At 41.0% G+C, this 13,455-nt stretch overlaps 1 protein-coding gene across 1 annotated transcript; it reads right to left on the reverse strand.

The window, feature by feature from the left end:
- Positions 1 to 2: 2 nt before the first annotated feature.
- LOC109485229 lies at positions 3 to 11,936 on the reverse strand. The gene is made up of 21 exons (XM_019788676.1): positions 11,453 to 11,936; positions 10,849 to 11,007; positions 9,569 to 9,788; positions 9,334 to 9,445; positions 8,859 to 9,093; positions 8,330 to 8,489; positions 7,644 to 7,843; positions 7,088 to 7,310; positions 6,484 to 6,667; positions 5,888 to 6,059; positions 5,196 to 5,329; positions 4,557 to 4,664; positions 3,352 to 3,528; positions 2,672 to 2,800; positions 2,022 to 2,133; positions 1,583 to 1,668; positions 1,265 to 1,440; positions 876 to 978; positions 390 to 635; positions 64 to 201; positions 3 to 17 (listed from the first exon to the last, which is right to left on the reverse strand). Exons 1-21 carry the CDS (start codon positions 11,511 to 11,513, stop codon positions 3 to 5), a joined length of 3,150 nt encoding a protein of 1,049 aa, XP_019644235.1. The 5' UTR covers positions 11,514 to 11,936.
- Positions 11,937 to 13,455: the final 1,519 nt, after the last annotated feature.

A 13,455-nucleotide genomic window follows, 5' to 3' on the forward strand; every position in this document is an offset into this window, starting at 1 on the left:
TGTCACCGTGTCGTTTCCTGCAGGGATGGTGAACAGGTCTGCCTGGGGAGTCGGCAGGCTCACCGTCCAGTTGTACGCCTCGGGGGTGGGAGGGGCGTCCTTCCTCAGGAACAGGTTGACAACCGGCGAGGGATCCGTGTAGTTGTGACTAATTTGGATGTGAAGTGAGCTGCCACTGTACCTCACGTAAAAAGGCACTACCTGTGAAGTAAATTGTATTCATAATATACATATTTCTTGTAGTAACATTTATAAAGACTAACAATTTATATGTGATAATATATAGAAGTTCTCCTCCCTGTCCTCTGTTTCATCATGTCTACTTGCACCTTAAAATGTGTGAGAAGCAAGGAAATAAATTAGCATAAAGCCTTTAATTCAGACATTACCGTCACATTGCCGACATATGCTGAACCGATGTTCCAGCCCAGCATAATGTCGTCAGTTCTTCTTCTTCTGAAGTTCATGTCATCAGTGAAGTTGTCCCGTCGTTTGAAGATCATGTCAATAGGTGTTCCCAGGCCTGTCACGTGGTTGGTAGCTTCAGCCAGCTTGGACGTCAGACCCACCACGTCACCCATCACCAGCTGGGAGTTGTTGGAGTACTCAAACGGATTGAATCCAGCATGCAAGACCTAACAGAGGTAAATTTGATGTAGTTTAAGCACTCAGGTAGAACATTATGATATGTGAATAGTGCTTTCTCCTTGTTGTGATGACAACAAGCACAAAACAACAAGGAGAAAGCACATTGCCCTGATGAAGGCAGCAAAGCAGATACTGAAATTTCGGCAGAGAAAATATTATGGTTGTACCTAATAAAACTATGGTGATATGATAATTTTATGGCTTGTACTGGAGAAATGCCTACTCACGCTCACACCAGTCACTTCAGAACCTCCGCTACATCCGTCTGTCATGTCAGCTATACTAGGCACACCGAAGATGATGGGGGTGTTGTCCCCTGCACGAAATGCACTGGAGGAAAATGTGTTTCATTTTACTTTTACCAGACATGGTTTTAGAAAACATGTTTGGCTAGAATCCATGGAAAAAAAGTCACACACATTATACACAAACATCGCAAACATATTGGATACTGTATTTACTGTGAAATACTAATTACATGGTGGAGATCAGCTGTGAGCAAAAATACTACTTCATCAAGGATGTGTCCAGCTTAGATGGTTACCGGTAATGTTGTGTTTTAAAGAATGGCAATCAAATTGACAGCAAAGGAGACAGAGATTGAAGTCAAGCAGACCTGTTGGAGGAATCTCCACACGTCTCTCTTTGTATCCGTAGTTCTAGATGTTGTATAGCAATCATAGCTGGCGGCCAGGGTGGACCAGTGATGTCATCAGCAGTCATCATGTAGTTCAGGTAGATGTCATCCATCACATCAATGGTACGGAATGATGACTTTGCCACATCCTGGTTCTAGAGATTGAAAATAACAATTGTTGAACCAGACCATGATGGTAACTTGAACCTGATAACGTTAACGTTGAATGTGCGATGTGCTTTATGAAACAGAAACAGCAGGAACATTGCTCAGTGAGTTGATTATACTGATGCTTACTGCCTGAATTTTCTCAGAATACACAAGTCCCTGGCTGTGATCTTCTGCTGCGGCCCGTGCTGCTGCTTTCAACGATCCACCGATTGCTTACAGAGATAAAAGACAAAGAATTGACACATACATGTATAACTATATGAAATATATGCATATATATGAAATATACAGGTATTACATTGAGCACAATCAGTCATTTTTAAACTGTAGTGCCACCCTGGTAAAAGAATACAGAAATAAATATAAATAAATAAATACATTTTTAAACTGCCTGAGTTCCACTGCATGAAGATAATTACATGTACTTATATTTTTAACCACAAGCAACTCTAAAGTAGTGCAGGAAAGCATTTGAAACATTCAGAACTCAGCCCTACATTACATGAAACATAAGGATCTGTGGTCCTGCACCAAGCATTTGTCCTGCTCTATAAGGCTGACATACCAACGAATGCTGCTGCACATGCCGTGTTGACTTCAGCAACTGTTGTCAGCCCTGCAGCCACCTGGTCCCTAAAGCCTCTCAACACCGCAAGTGTCTGGTTTGCTGCCGACACCTACATTACATAGGACAGACACAGAGTATTAGATTCAATCTATAAGTTCCTTTGTTTGTTGCAGTTACATGTATTAAGACGTTATACGCCTTTATTTGAGCTAGAATTTGTTTCTGAACCAGTATGCTACCTATTTAGTTGTCTTCAAGCACAGTGTGTCACTTTTTCCAAAGTAGCGAAAGGACATATGCTTCGATATTTTGTGGTTGCACAGACCCAAACATAACAAAGCTGTACACAAGATAGGAGCTCTCTATGCATTGTCATCATGATGCTGCGAGTAGCATTTGACCAGGCATTAAGTTCAAGCCATCATCTGAAATGCAAACTACCAGTATGACGGACCAGTGTAGTGATGGAAAAAACTTGGGAGGTACATTGTATACATTGTATTTTGTCTATCAAAATGTCCTGGCATGGGGATCTGCTCTAATTAAAGGTAAGTTAGTCCTCTTCTTTATTGTTATCTTCATATGATGGGACAAGTACAAATGCCTGGAGGTTGAATCAGGGTAAGAAATCCTGCAGAGTTACTCACTGCAGCTGCAGGTGTGAGCAGGTCTGGATTCCCTGCTGCATCTGACAGGGCTGCCAGCACCGCCCTCTGTGCACCGAGGTCATTTGTGGTGTCAATCTCGTTCAAATGATCAATCACATTCGCAATCAGCTGGAAAATAGGCCAAGGACTACATTTGTATCATGTGCAAGAAACACACCATCCCGTATAGTACAGAGTGCTACTGTGAATATTTTATGAGATACATTATAAGAAGTGATATTAGAAGTATGGCAACTAACCTGTCAACTAATCTGTCACCAATAAACCCTGAAAATCTAAATGAAAGCATGATCATGGACCTTACTTGATGATGTGAAGTACAACTCAGGCACAAGGTTTTCCCTGTTTTGGTTAGTTTTTTTGTCATATAATTATATAATTTGATTCATTGACAAGATGGTACATACATTGTAGATACACTGAAAGAACATTGTAGCCAAATACTGCTACTGGCTGAATTACATTATTTTAGGCACGTTTGAAAAGTCCCTTTTTCCCTGTTTACAAGAAACACTAAAACATTCAAACTGTTTGACTAGTATACACAATCCAAAAACTACATAGTAACTGTTACAATATTCAAAATTATCAATAAACCTGAGGGTGCTTGCACAATACATGTGTCTAGGTATTCAGTTGTATGGATAATCAAAACATACATCTGTTGCTGCGTCCGGGTCTGTATTGGCAAGTTCTTGCCCCACCCCAGCGATGGCCCCTGCCAGCTCAGCTGCACCAACCCTGTCCCCTCTGTTCAGCTTTTTGCGAAAAGCACTGTCTGGTCCATTCAGGAGTGGTGGTGCCCATACAGAGGCTGGAGTATTACGTGGGTTGACCTAAAATCATGTAATTTAAAAGTACATTTATTCGTATCACGAGAGAAATGGTTCTGCTGTAAGACTCAGCCCAACTTGGCCATTGAATACATGTAACTCTTATACAATGTAGTTTCACCTGGTACTGTAAGACCCCCACATTAAAAAAATTTCATCATTGAGGCCCTCTCAAAAGTGTCTTTTTTAAAAATGCCTGCATTTGACGAGTGCACAGCTTGGGGATTACTGATGTCAGAAGCTACATCAGAAGTATCTATATTCTGCTGTTTTTTCTGTACCTGGCGGAATTATGAGAATTGATATGTTATGTAATAGTGGAGCCAGACCTTTCAGATCTATGTGCCAAACAAATTCAAATCAGGGAAGTCCACTGGTCTTTGTAACTGTTTGGGTTTCTTGCAATTTTCTCAACACAAACAGTAGAAGACACTGTATCACACACGGTAGGTAAATTCAGCATCTTTCAACCCCACCTACACAATTAGCTACAATGTATGCTGCTCATCCAAGAGTTGCATGATTGATCATTACAGACGGGCAGGTTCATACAGGGCAACAAATTAACACTATTCTAAATGAAACAGCTGAAGGCCATCAGGAGAAACTCCATCAATCAACTTCATGATGATTACAAACCTGGACAGAAATAGTTTGTATCCTGGTAAAAGGTTGAACTTTATTCCAACACACAATTACTACCAACACAGATGAACTTTCATGATAGTTTGTATCCTGGTTGTTGAAATAAAGGATAGAAAGTCATTGAACTTAGGGAAGGTCAGAGAATAGTTTGGAGCAAACTTGACCTAGAGAGAGTGGGTAATGATCCAGCAACAAAAGAGATGTGACTGAGGAATCTTAATTTTAGTTCCCATATTTTCTTGAAGCCGTTATAGGACAATCATACATTTTGCATTGTGATCTTTCTAAATGATCTCTAAGCAGATTCTCAGGGCTTTTCTAAATTGATAAACAGCTAAATCTTTAGACAACAAAATGTAACATTGCAACATTGGTTGGGTACTAACCACAATGCTAAAATCCTCGTCGTGATCTATTACTCCATCCACGCTTGTTATCTTCACTCGGAATCTTATCCTCCCAGGTGGCAGCAGGGTATTCAGACTGTAGTGACTCTGTAACAAAATGTGTAATCAGCATGTCAGTGCAGGGGACAAGCTGTTGTACCATGTCAATTATAGAACCTGGTAAGTGTGACCAGTTTTTGGTGGTCCTTTATGTAATTTTAGCATTAGTAATTGGTCCCCTGATTAAGTCTTCTTAGACAGTTTTGACTACAATGTTACTGTATGAAAAGTGAATCATTTGTCATTTCTATGTTTCACAAGACCTTCCCTTGCTGCATACTAAGCATACATGTAGAATGATGAACAACTTTGTCCATTGGAGTTATGTTGAGTAACTGTGCATTGCAGTCACATTTTTCACAGGTCATGGTACAATGTTGATGTGGGAGTTGATAAGATGTTAAATGTATAATACGAGTGTAAGAAAAATAATAAAATCATTGTTGTAGTACTTTAATTTAGAAATGAAACTATGGTGCACCCAAAAAAATTGAACACCCTTTTTTAGGTTGGGTGCACAAGTGCACCTATTCCCAAAGATGAATTTTGAGCCCTGCCAGGCCATAACAAGTGTCCTACCAGGCCACTGTAAGGAGATGTGAAAGCTGGAGTCCCTCTGGCAGGAGCTGTTGGGAAGGCGACAGCTGCCACTGGCTTGCCACTTTTCCACCACCGAAACTCATAGTTTACTGGGTGCAAGTAATACGGGAATGCTGTGAGAAAAAATGTGTAAAATGACATGTAAAATAACTGAAGAAGAAAATAGTGCACAATGTAAACTACCCTGCTCTCTGAGTTGCTTGATTCTTAAGTGATTGTAGCACAAAAATTTATATGCACTACTGTTTGTAAAATGACATCATGTTGGGGTTCTGTGAGTTCCTGTATGTGCATTGGAAGCTACGGATACTATCAGCAAATAAAGTCAAAGTCAAGTACATGTAATGCCATTTTAGAGCAAGTGATTTTAGTATAATTATAGCTTACATGTATAGTATAGATAGTTTGCAACATATCGGAAGAATGACTTTGGTGTTTCACATCGTTATGTAATGTACGTGACTGTACATGTCATAACATTTAACATACTGTAAGTGTTTGTACTGTAGTAGTAACATAATATTTTTCCAGGGCCCCCCTGTAAAGCAGTACAAATGTACTATGCCACCGTGATCTGCCACCCTAGCTACATGTACATATAAATAAAACAAATTATTTATAAGCAAGCAGATATGACAATTTAGGGATTTTGGTACCATAAAGGACCATACCTTCACAAGAAATGCAGGCTGGTAGTAATGGAATCGGATCACTTGGTTTCAGCTCACAAACGACCTGGCCAGGGCTGGGTTTTGTGATGATGTTGAAGGTGTACTCTGCATAATATGCTGTTGCTACACCACCGTTAAAAAGGGTTGCTCGGACGGTGTATTCACCTGCAACCTGAAGAGAAGAAATCAAAGATCTCATACCACCCTGGAAGATTTTTTTTTACTTCTTGCTCTATTAATCATATTTCTCATTGATTCTGCCTAGTATGCATTTTCTCACTAGCTCACATATTAGGCAACAGCCATACCTACATTATACATGTAGAAGGAAATTGAAGACAAAAACGAGATAAAGCTTTCTAGGACCTGACTTCCCCGTCAGTGTCCATAATATGCCTATCATATGGAAATAACTATGGACACACGAGCGTTACCGGTATTCCTCCTGAAACAAAATGCAGACAAAACAGACAAGACCTTGGATAAACTCTCTGAGCATCCGGATAACTCCTCATGCAGAGAATTTACCCAGTTGCTTAAATAGTTTTGTATTATGTGATGTTCTATATACGAGATGTCTAACCTTCACGACTTACCACAAATGTATCAGGAGGGAACACTTGTTCAAGCCCGGTGTCAGTCCCAGGCCAGCTGACCGGAGGTGCCCCCGCCGGTGAGGTTTCCATGGTCCAGACGATACTGCCCGCCATGGTGGTCTGCACCTCTAGATCAATACCATCCCAGCCCCGCGTCCGGGCAGAGTCGTAGTTCCAACGGCAACTGTTAACAAAGGGGGGGGGGGTAGCTTGAACCAGTTTAGCTTATTGAAGAGCTTCTTTTCCACTGGGTTGTGACAGAGAAGAAAGATGCTATGTACAGTATTTACAGTAGCATGCATGTTGGGATCGGAACTCCCAAAGTTTTGGTCCAGAGGCAGGGTACTGGACTACACAAACTGTTGTAGGAAGTGAAGAGAGTATTCTTCACATCATTCTGTCATAATATATGATATGCATAATTACATGAATGCTTCTGGATGGCTAACCATCCCAGAAAATAGCAATTTAAAGTTTAATGAGACAACAAGAAAAAACAAGAAGGGTGGAGAGAACTGGTTGTCAGATCTTCTAGGTGGTTCCTCAAGGGTAAAAAATATACAGTAATAGACTAAGGCTAATAATTGTCAAAAGCAATAGTTACTAGATTTGGAGACTGGATCCCAGTGGTCCCAGCTCTGTGATGATGATGTAAGTTCCAGACAAGCGACCCGCGTACGAGACCTCCACGGTGTGCTTGATGATCGTACCCTCCAGACCAAACAAGCGACGCTGGTTATCTACTGACTCAAAATGATGGCACACACGGTCTTCAGGTACAGATGGCTCAGTGGTGGTCCCGGAGACATCAATAACTGCTTTGGTCACTGCAAAGAAGTATTAAACTCAGTAACGTTATAGCTTTTCAATTCAAGATTTCTAGTTAGCAATTATCCCAGAAATATACATTTTTCTAACTGAAACTTTGTAGATTATCTTTGTAGATAATATTTTGAATGGATATAAAATTAGTTTAACCTGTTTGTGTATACATTGTTTTCATATCCACTAATTACAATTTTAATGTGTATATTCATGACAAATAAATGGCAGATCAGGTGAGGGAACCCATGCAACTCTGTACCAATAAACCAATAAAAACATTACATGTATTATGATTATCATTGTTGTTAAAGAATAGACAAGAATAAAGTACACACTTGTACAGTAGGCTGTATCACAGAAACGGCCATAAGGGAGGAAGTAGACATAGTAATTCCCAGGACAAGCCTTAGCCATGATGTCGATGCTCAGGAAGCAGGGATCGCCGTTAAAGTACCCGCACATTCTGCGACACACGTGGCCCTGAGACAGGACAGGGTGGGGCTCCACCATGTACCAGCCAAGGGTGGTACTACACCTGAGCACAGGGGAAAATAATCATATTGTAAATAACTTTATATCAGTATCAAAGTAAAAGTAAAGTAATAGTACATAGTATTACATGTGTACAACATCTGATGAACAAATGGTACTTCCTTTACAACATAACAATATAATTTTCTGTATAAGGTAGCCCACTCAGTCTAAAACTCCTGTCACACATTCAGGACCTTCTCACAACTTTCCCCTTACCACTCTCCAACGAAGGTCATCACTGGGTTGGGAGCAGACTGGAATCTATCATTTTCTAGTTCCACTTTTAATTTGTTACTCTCATTGCATCTGTGCAGAATATGATTTTACTAGACCAACCTTTACATTTGACCAACTGGTTTTCACCCAATCTCACTGGGAATGACCCAGGTAGCTACTCTTTTCAACAAGTTGTCTTTTCAACTTAACATACAGTGTCACCAAAAAATAAACAACAAGCAGAGCAGGACAAACAAATTCAGATATGTACACTCCCGAATTGAGTGGGTCCTGGTCCAGCAGACTGTTTCCAGCTGCTCCCTCCACACGATACCAGCCTGGTGTAAAAGTCAGCCCATCACACTGCTGGCCGAGCCCATTGTTCCAGTCACGCCAAGAGTCGGTCAGCGAGAGGTATCCAGTACAAGGGTCTACAAATGCAACAAGAAATCTCCAGGTTACTTAATATCTGCCACTTTGAAAAACTGACATGTGTATGTTTGAGAGATGTCTAGCACAGCACCCCCGGGTATACATAGTTTAGATATGCAGGTCAGTGCATTTTACTTGCTGACATTGCATTGGAGATCTGATAGATGCATTTTTCTCTCAAGTTCCTTGCATGGTAGTTTTAGCTTCTCCCGATGACTGTGAGATGTGACAATACCACTTCCACTTCAGTTTCTTATAAATCAATTGCACAGCTAAAACAGTCCAATAACACAACATTATCATCTCTAGATATACAAGCAAGATGTGTAGTCAGGCTATATTTCAGAAAGGAAATGAATTTGAATTACCCATTGTTGATTCCTGTAGTACCTCATATGACCAAGTGTAAGTGAAGGAGGCACTGTTCACGATGTCCTCTGGGTCATGCGAGGCGTCGGCTACAGTCAGGTAGTCGTCTGCCGCCACAACTTGCCTGGTCCCCCCTGATATGAAGCCGACCAGTGCCTGCTGCACCAGTGCCAGCCAGGTTCGTTCGATGTAGGTGTGCTTCACACCTGAGGTCTCTGTCACCGTCATTTCTAGCTGCAAGGTAACCACACCCATCAAAACAATCATCGCACCTCCTGGAACAGGTCTGAACAAGAACTTCCAGCACAAAAAATTGAGACTTTTTGACTGTTCAACTCCAGTCATCAATTCTAATGACAATCATGGACTGGATATCATTCAAAATATAGTGAAACAAAAGTGAAGGAACTAATCAACCAATTCCAGACAAACAAAAACCTGAGAACGTCAGCAACAAAATGGAAGCCACCTTACCTCCAATAAAAATTCGCCAACAGCCACTGTGTTCCCAGCAACAACAAACTCAGTTGCAGCGGCAAGAGATGTCTCAACAGTTAGGGCAGGTGGTACCTGTGCTTCATCCAGCCTAGATGGAATAATGGATGGGACATGATTACCTCTACAGTGTCTAAATAGAGTTGGGTCTTCCATTACATTGTACAATATCAGAATTGGTTCTTGTCTGTACAGTGTTAGAGTCAGCTCTCACCTGTACAGTGTCCACTGCTGAGCTATAGTTGGGTCTCCGTTGGTGCATTCCGCTGCCACATCGCTGGTGAACTTGAAGCCGTACTCCGCCAGGAACACTATCTTGTCTGTTCTTGGCCTGACCCCCTCGAACAGCACAGCGCTCACTGTGCAGGCACTCACTACAGCTGTGCCGTCATCCACACAGGAGGTCTGGGTCAGCGAGGCAGGGCAGGTCCATCCTGGAGGGAAGTTTTCAGATTTCAGTTGCCAGTGCTCTCTTAGATATCAAAATGACAGGTATCAAGAACAGCAGCATAGGGTGATTCTCGGGAGTGATAATATGATAATAAGTTATAACATATTGTATAACTAGTGGTAGCTTTTCTTAAAACAATTTTCTGTCAAAGGCCATCAGCTGACTAACTAAGAACCAAAAGTCAAGAATATCCATCAATAAGTATTGACTTTATTTTTCTTATACTAGTAAGCCAAAAGCAGACAGGTGTGAGGTGGAAGAGTGCTTATGGCTTTTTTCACTTATAAATAACTAGAAAAATTCATGTAATGACAGCCATTGTAATTTCTAAAAAATCATATCATTTCTTTCTTAGATCTAGCGGCCAGACAAAGCAACCCTGAAACGTTATCAGATTCAGTAAGTTCTCCTATTCATTCCGACAAACATGAATAAATGACATTGAGGTAAAATACAGCCTCCTTAAGTCAGGTAATCAGCTGTAGGTCAACTCTTTGATGTGGTCTGATGTCCTGACATGAAAGCTACCGCCCATCACACTTCCATCGTACAAGTCAGTTAACATGTCGCATTCAACCAATCTTTTTTCCATCATCACTGTTGATGGAAAGCAGTCTGGCACATATTAGGTCTTATTCTATACTTTTTTGTACTTGGCCATACATTGTACCACGCGCAATTTTCGTGCAATACAGTTCTGTACTAGTGTAAAGTTCTGTATAATGACAAAGTTTCTGATATTTGTGACCTTTTAAGATAGGCTTGGAAAAGTGGAATGCCATATTTGTCATTCAAAACAAGTATCACTTGCACTATGTTGATTGTACTTCTCAGAAGAATAACATGGAAAGTAGCTGCAACATTTGTGTCAAGGCTACTGCATCTTGACAGTCACATCTATCATTCATCCATTCCATAAATGTACAGCCAGAATAAACGATCAGTCACGAAATTGAGAGGTTGCACTGTTGTGCCTAACTACTCTCAACAATTTGATACCATGCAATTATTTTCCTGGACATTCCTATAAAAGAATTTCTTACCTGCACATAAAGTGCCGAGTTGGAGATCTTGGTGCTCACACACACAGGTGGTACAGAGCACACCTGTGTCTGTCCCGGTGTGACAGGCGCAGGACTTGTCCGGCGCATCGTAGCAGAGGGGAGCCTGGGACTGGATACTGGCCACCAGGAGGGCAAACACTACAACATCAAATCATGATGTTTCAGTTCACTTTATCTATTTTACCAGGATATACATGTACAGGCAATTTCATTGTTTGAAATAATCTAGAGATTTTTTTAACAAACTGGCATCTTGAGATTCTTTGAAACCATCTCAAGATTCTTTGAAACAACCTCAAGATTTTTGAAAACTTCTTTTACATTTAAAATTGATGTTAATCACTATCAAAATTATATAGCAACTTATCTATGGCTAGAATTGTTGAAAGACAAAAATAATGTTTAGTGATAGCAATCTTAATTACAAATTTCACACACACAGATCATAAATAAATGATGAGCCAACTTTTGAAAAACTATCTTAAGTCTGATGCATCATGCATCCAATAAAAAAACCTATCATTCTTTATATACAAATTAATAAACATCCATTGGCATTACAACTATACAAGCATAATCCTACCAACTGTGAGGAGTTGCCACCGTGCTGTAAGCAGTGTTAGGGTGTCACAAGAGCCTGACATCTCGTGTGTCCGTCCTCACACAGTAATCATGGTGCATCTATCCTGCCGCAGCTATGGCCGCTAACACACACATATTCCACATCCAACATACAGGAACAGACCAAGTAAGTTACAGTCGGCTACCGCTGCATGGGTAACCACAGAGATGATGACGGTAGACCTGCGTCATGTGGCCCTGTCTGAAAGTATGGTCCATTACACATGGGTGTGTCTGGTGTCAGGATAGGGGTCATACATGTATAACGTTATAGTACATGCACATATTGTTGCAGAATGCATCTGTCATAGGAATTATTCATTCAACTAATCAAATGTTCTGAGTGTGCATGTAATTTCACAAATTGAAAGACTGTAGTACTTTCATCTTCTTTATAATATGCGTCAGCCCAGCTATTGTGCAACAGGGTGAGGAAATTCATGGAAAATGGAACTAATGTTGCAATATGCTGCATATTGCAACATTAGTTCCATTTTCTATGAATTTCCTCACCCTATTGCACACAGCCTTGTCCTTTATGTAGGCCATACACGTATCTGTTTGTTTCACGTTCCATAGTCATATCGGCCTGCAGGTCATTTTTGAACTCCCAGTCTCCCACCCTGTAGAAACTAGTAGGCTAGTAAGATACAGATTTTATAGCAAAATAGATATTGATATCCAACATAATTTTGTGTCTTTCAAGCCTGGTCAATTACATTATTGTATCCTGCCTCAAGTGTATCTGCAGTGTGTTTGTGTGAGCATGCGCGCACGTGCGTGAGGTGTGTGTGTGTGTGTGTGTGTGCGCACATGCATGTGTGTTACATGTGTGTGTGTTTGCTTAGGTATGTCATATGTACAGTACAAAATGTATTTGAATGCATGTGCAGTGGAGTGGCAGGAAGTGGCGGGTGTGTATTACTGCAGATTGACCTGAAGGTCAAGCTAGAAGTGCCTGCAGGTTGGGGAGAAGAGTTACAACATCTTGGGTATATCCACTGATGGCTTGTCACAAGAAACTCTCAGTCTGCAAGGTGTCTGTCCTAGGTCTATTGGAAGTATGTTAGATTCACTTGTACCAATAAATTCACAAAAACTCTACATACTTCCCGGAGATTTGAAATCTCAGATTTTCTTGTTCAGTTTTGGTCCACTCCCCAACTCCAATATTGACACAACAAAAGTACAGAGACTTTTGCAAGGTTTGTAAATAAACATACAGACAAACACGTGGGTACAAAAGAAGTATTACCTTCGTGAAAGTCTACCAGGTGCGCACAGATGTTGGAGTAACAGTCACCACGCCTCCTAGTACTCAGTCAACCAAGTTGGCACGTGGGGAGGGGGGCGGCTTCATGGTTTCATGACTTCAGAATGTGAATAAAAGTATAACTTCAAGCTAGCAGCATTACTGCGTGGTTCTCATACACCACAGGACATCTACAGTCGTCGCGTAATATCTACTTTATGAACAAAAGTCTGTTTTATGAAGATGAAGTGCGGGACAGACTGCCACACGCAAACTCACCAGGAACTTGGGGTCGACTCGAGATGAATCTGGACAGTTTTTACTGAACTGTGAATGCCTAGTAGTACATTTTACTTTGTGACAAGACTTAGCACTAAGAATGCGGACTAAATATAATAAGTCCACTTTATTTCCAGCATCGCAACTGTTGTCCTGCTCAGCAACCATCTTGAACAGAGCATGTGAGTTTGCAGCGCCGCCTTGTGGACTAGTAAGAAACTGCATCGTACCGACTTCAACACGCGTGCGTGAAAACGTAATCTCCAAGCAGATGAAGTGGGGTTATTTTGTACAGTCACACTCCTTGTGCACACACCTCAGCGCCCCGTCCTAGGGGAGTCTAACCACAAGAAGCTGGTGATGAACGAAAACGAACGTTAACACAACTTTGCACCAACTTGCAAGCGTCACTGTGTATTAATGTGCGTCTAGAG

The sequence above is a fragment of the Branchiostoma belcheri genome, unplaced genomic scaffold (genome assembly GCF_001625305.1).
Source record: "Branchiostoma belcheri isolate BF01 breed outbred unplaced genomic scaffold, Haploidv18h27 scaffold74, whole genome shotgun sequence".
Taxonomy (NCBI): domain Eukaryota; kingdom Metazoa; phylum Chordata; class Leptocardii; order Amphioxiformes; family Branchiostomatidae; genus Branchiostoma; species Branchiostoma belcheri.

What these genes read in the sequence shown, in the direction of transcription:
- LOC109485229 (XM_019788676.1), bottom strand. Translation starts at nt 11,513, where the DNA reads ATGTCAGGCTCTTGTGACACCCTAACACTGCTTACAGCACGGTGGCAA. An exon ending in CAGCAGTGGACACTGTACAG is followed by an intron (nt 9,446 to 9,568) that starts GTGAGAGCTGAC and finishes TATTCCATCTAG; the next exon opens with GCTGGATGAAGCACAGGTAC. An exon ending in GACCCACTCAATTCGGGAGT is followed by an intron (nt 7,844 to 8,329) that starts GTACATATCTGA and finishes CCCTGTGCTCAG; the next exon opens with GTGTAGTACCACCCTTGGCT.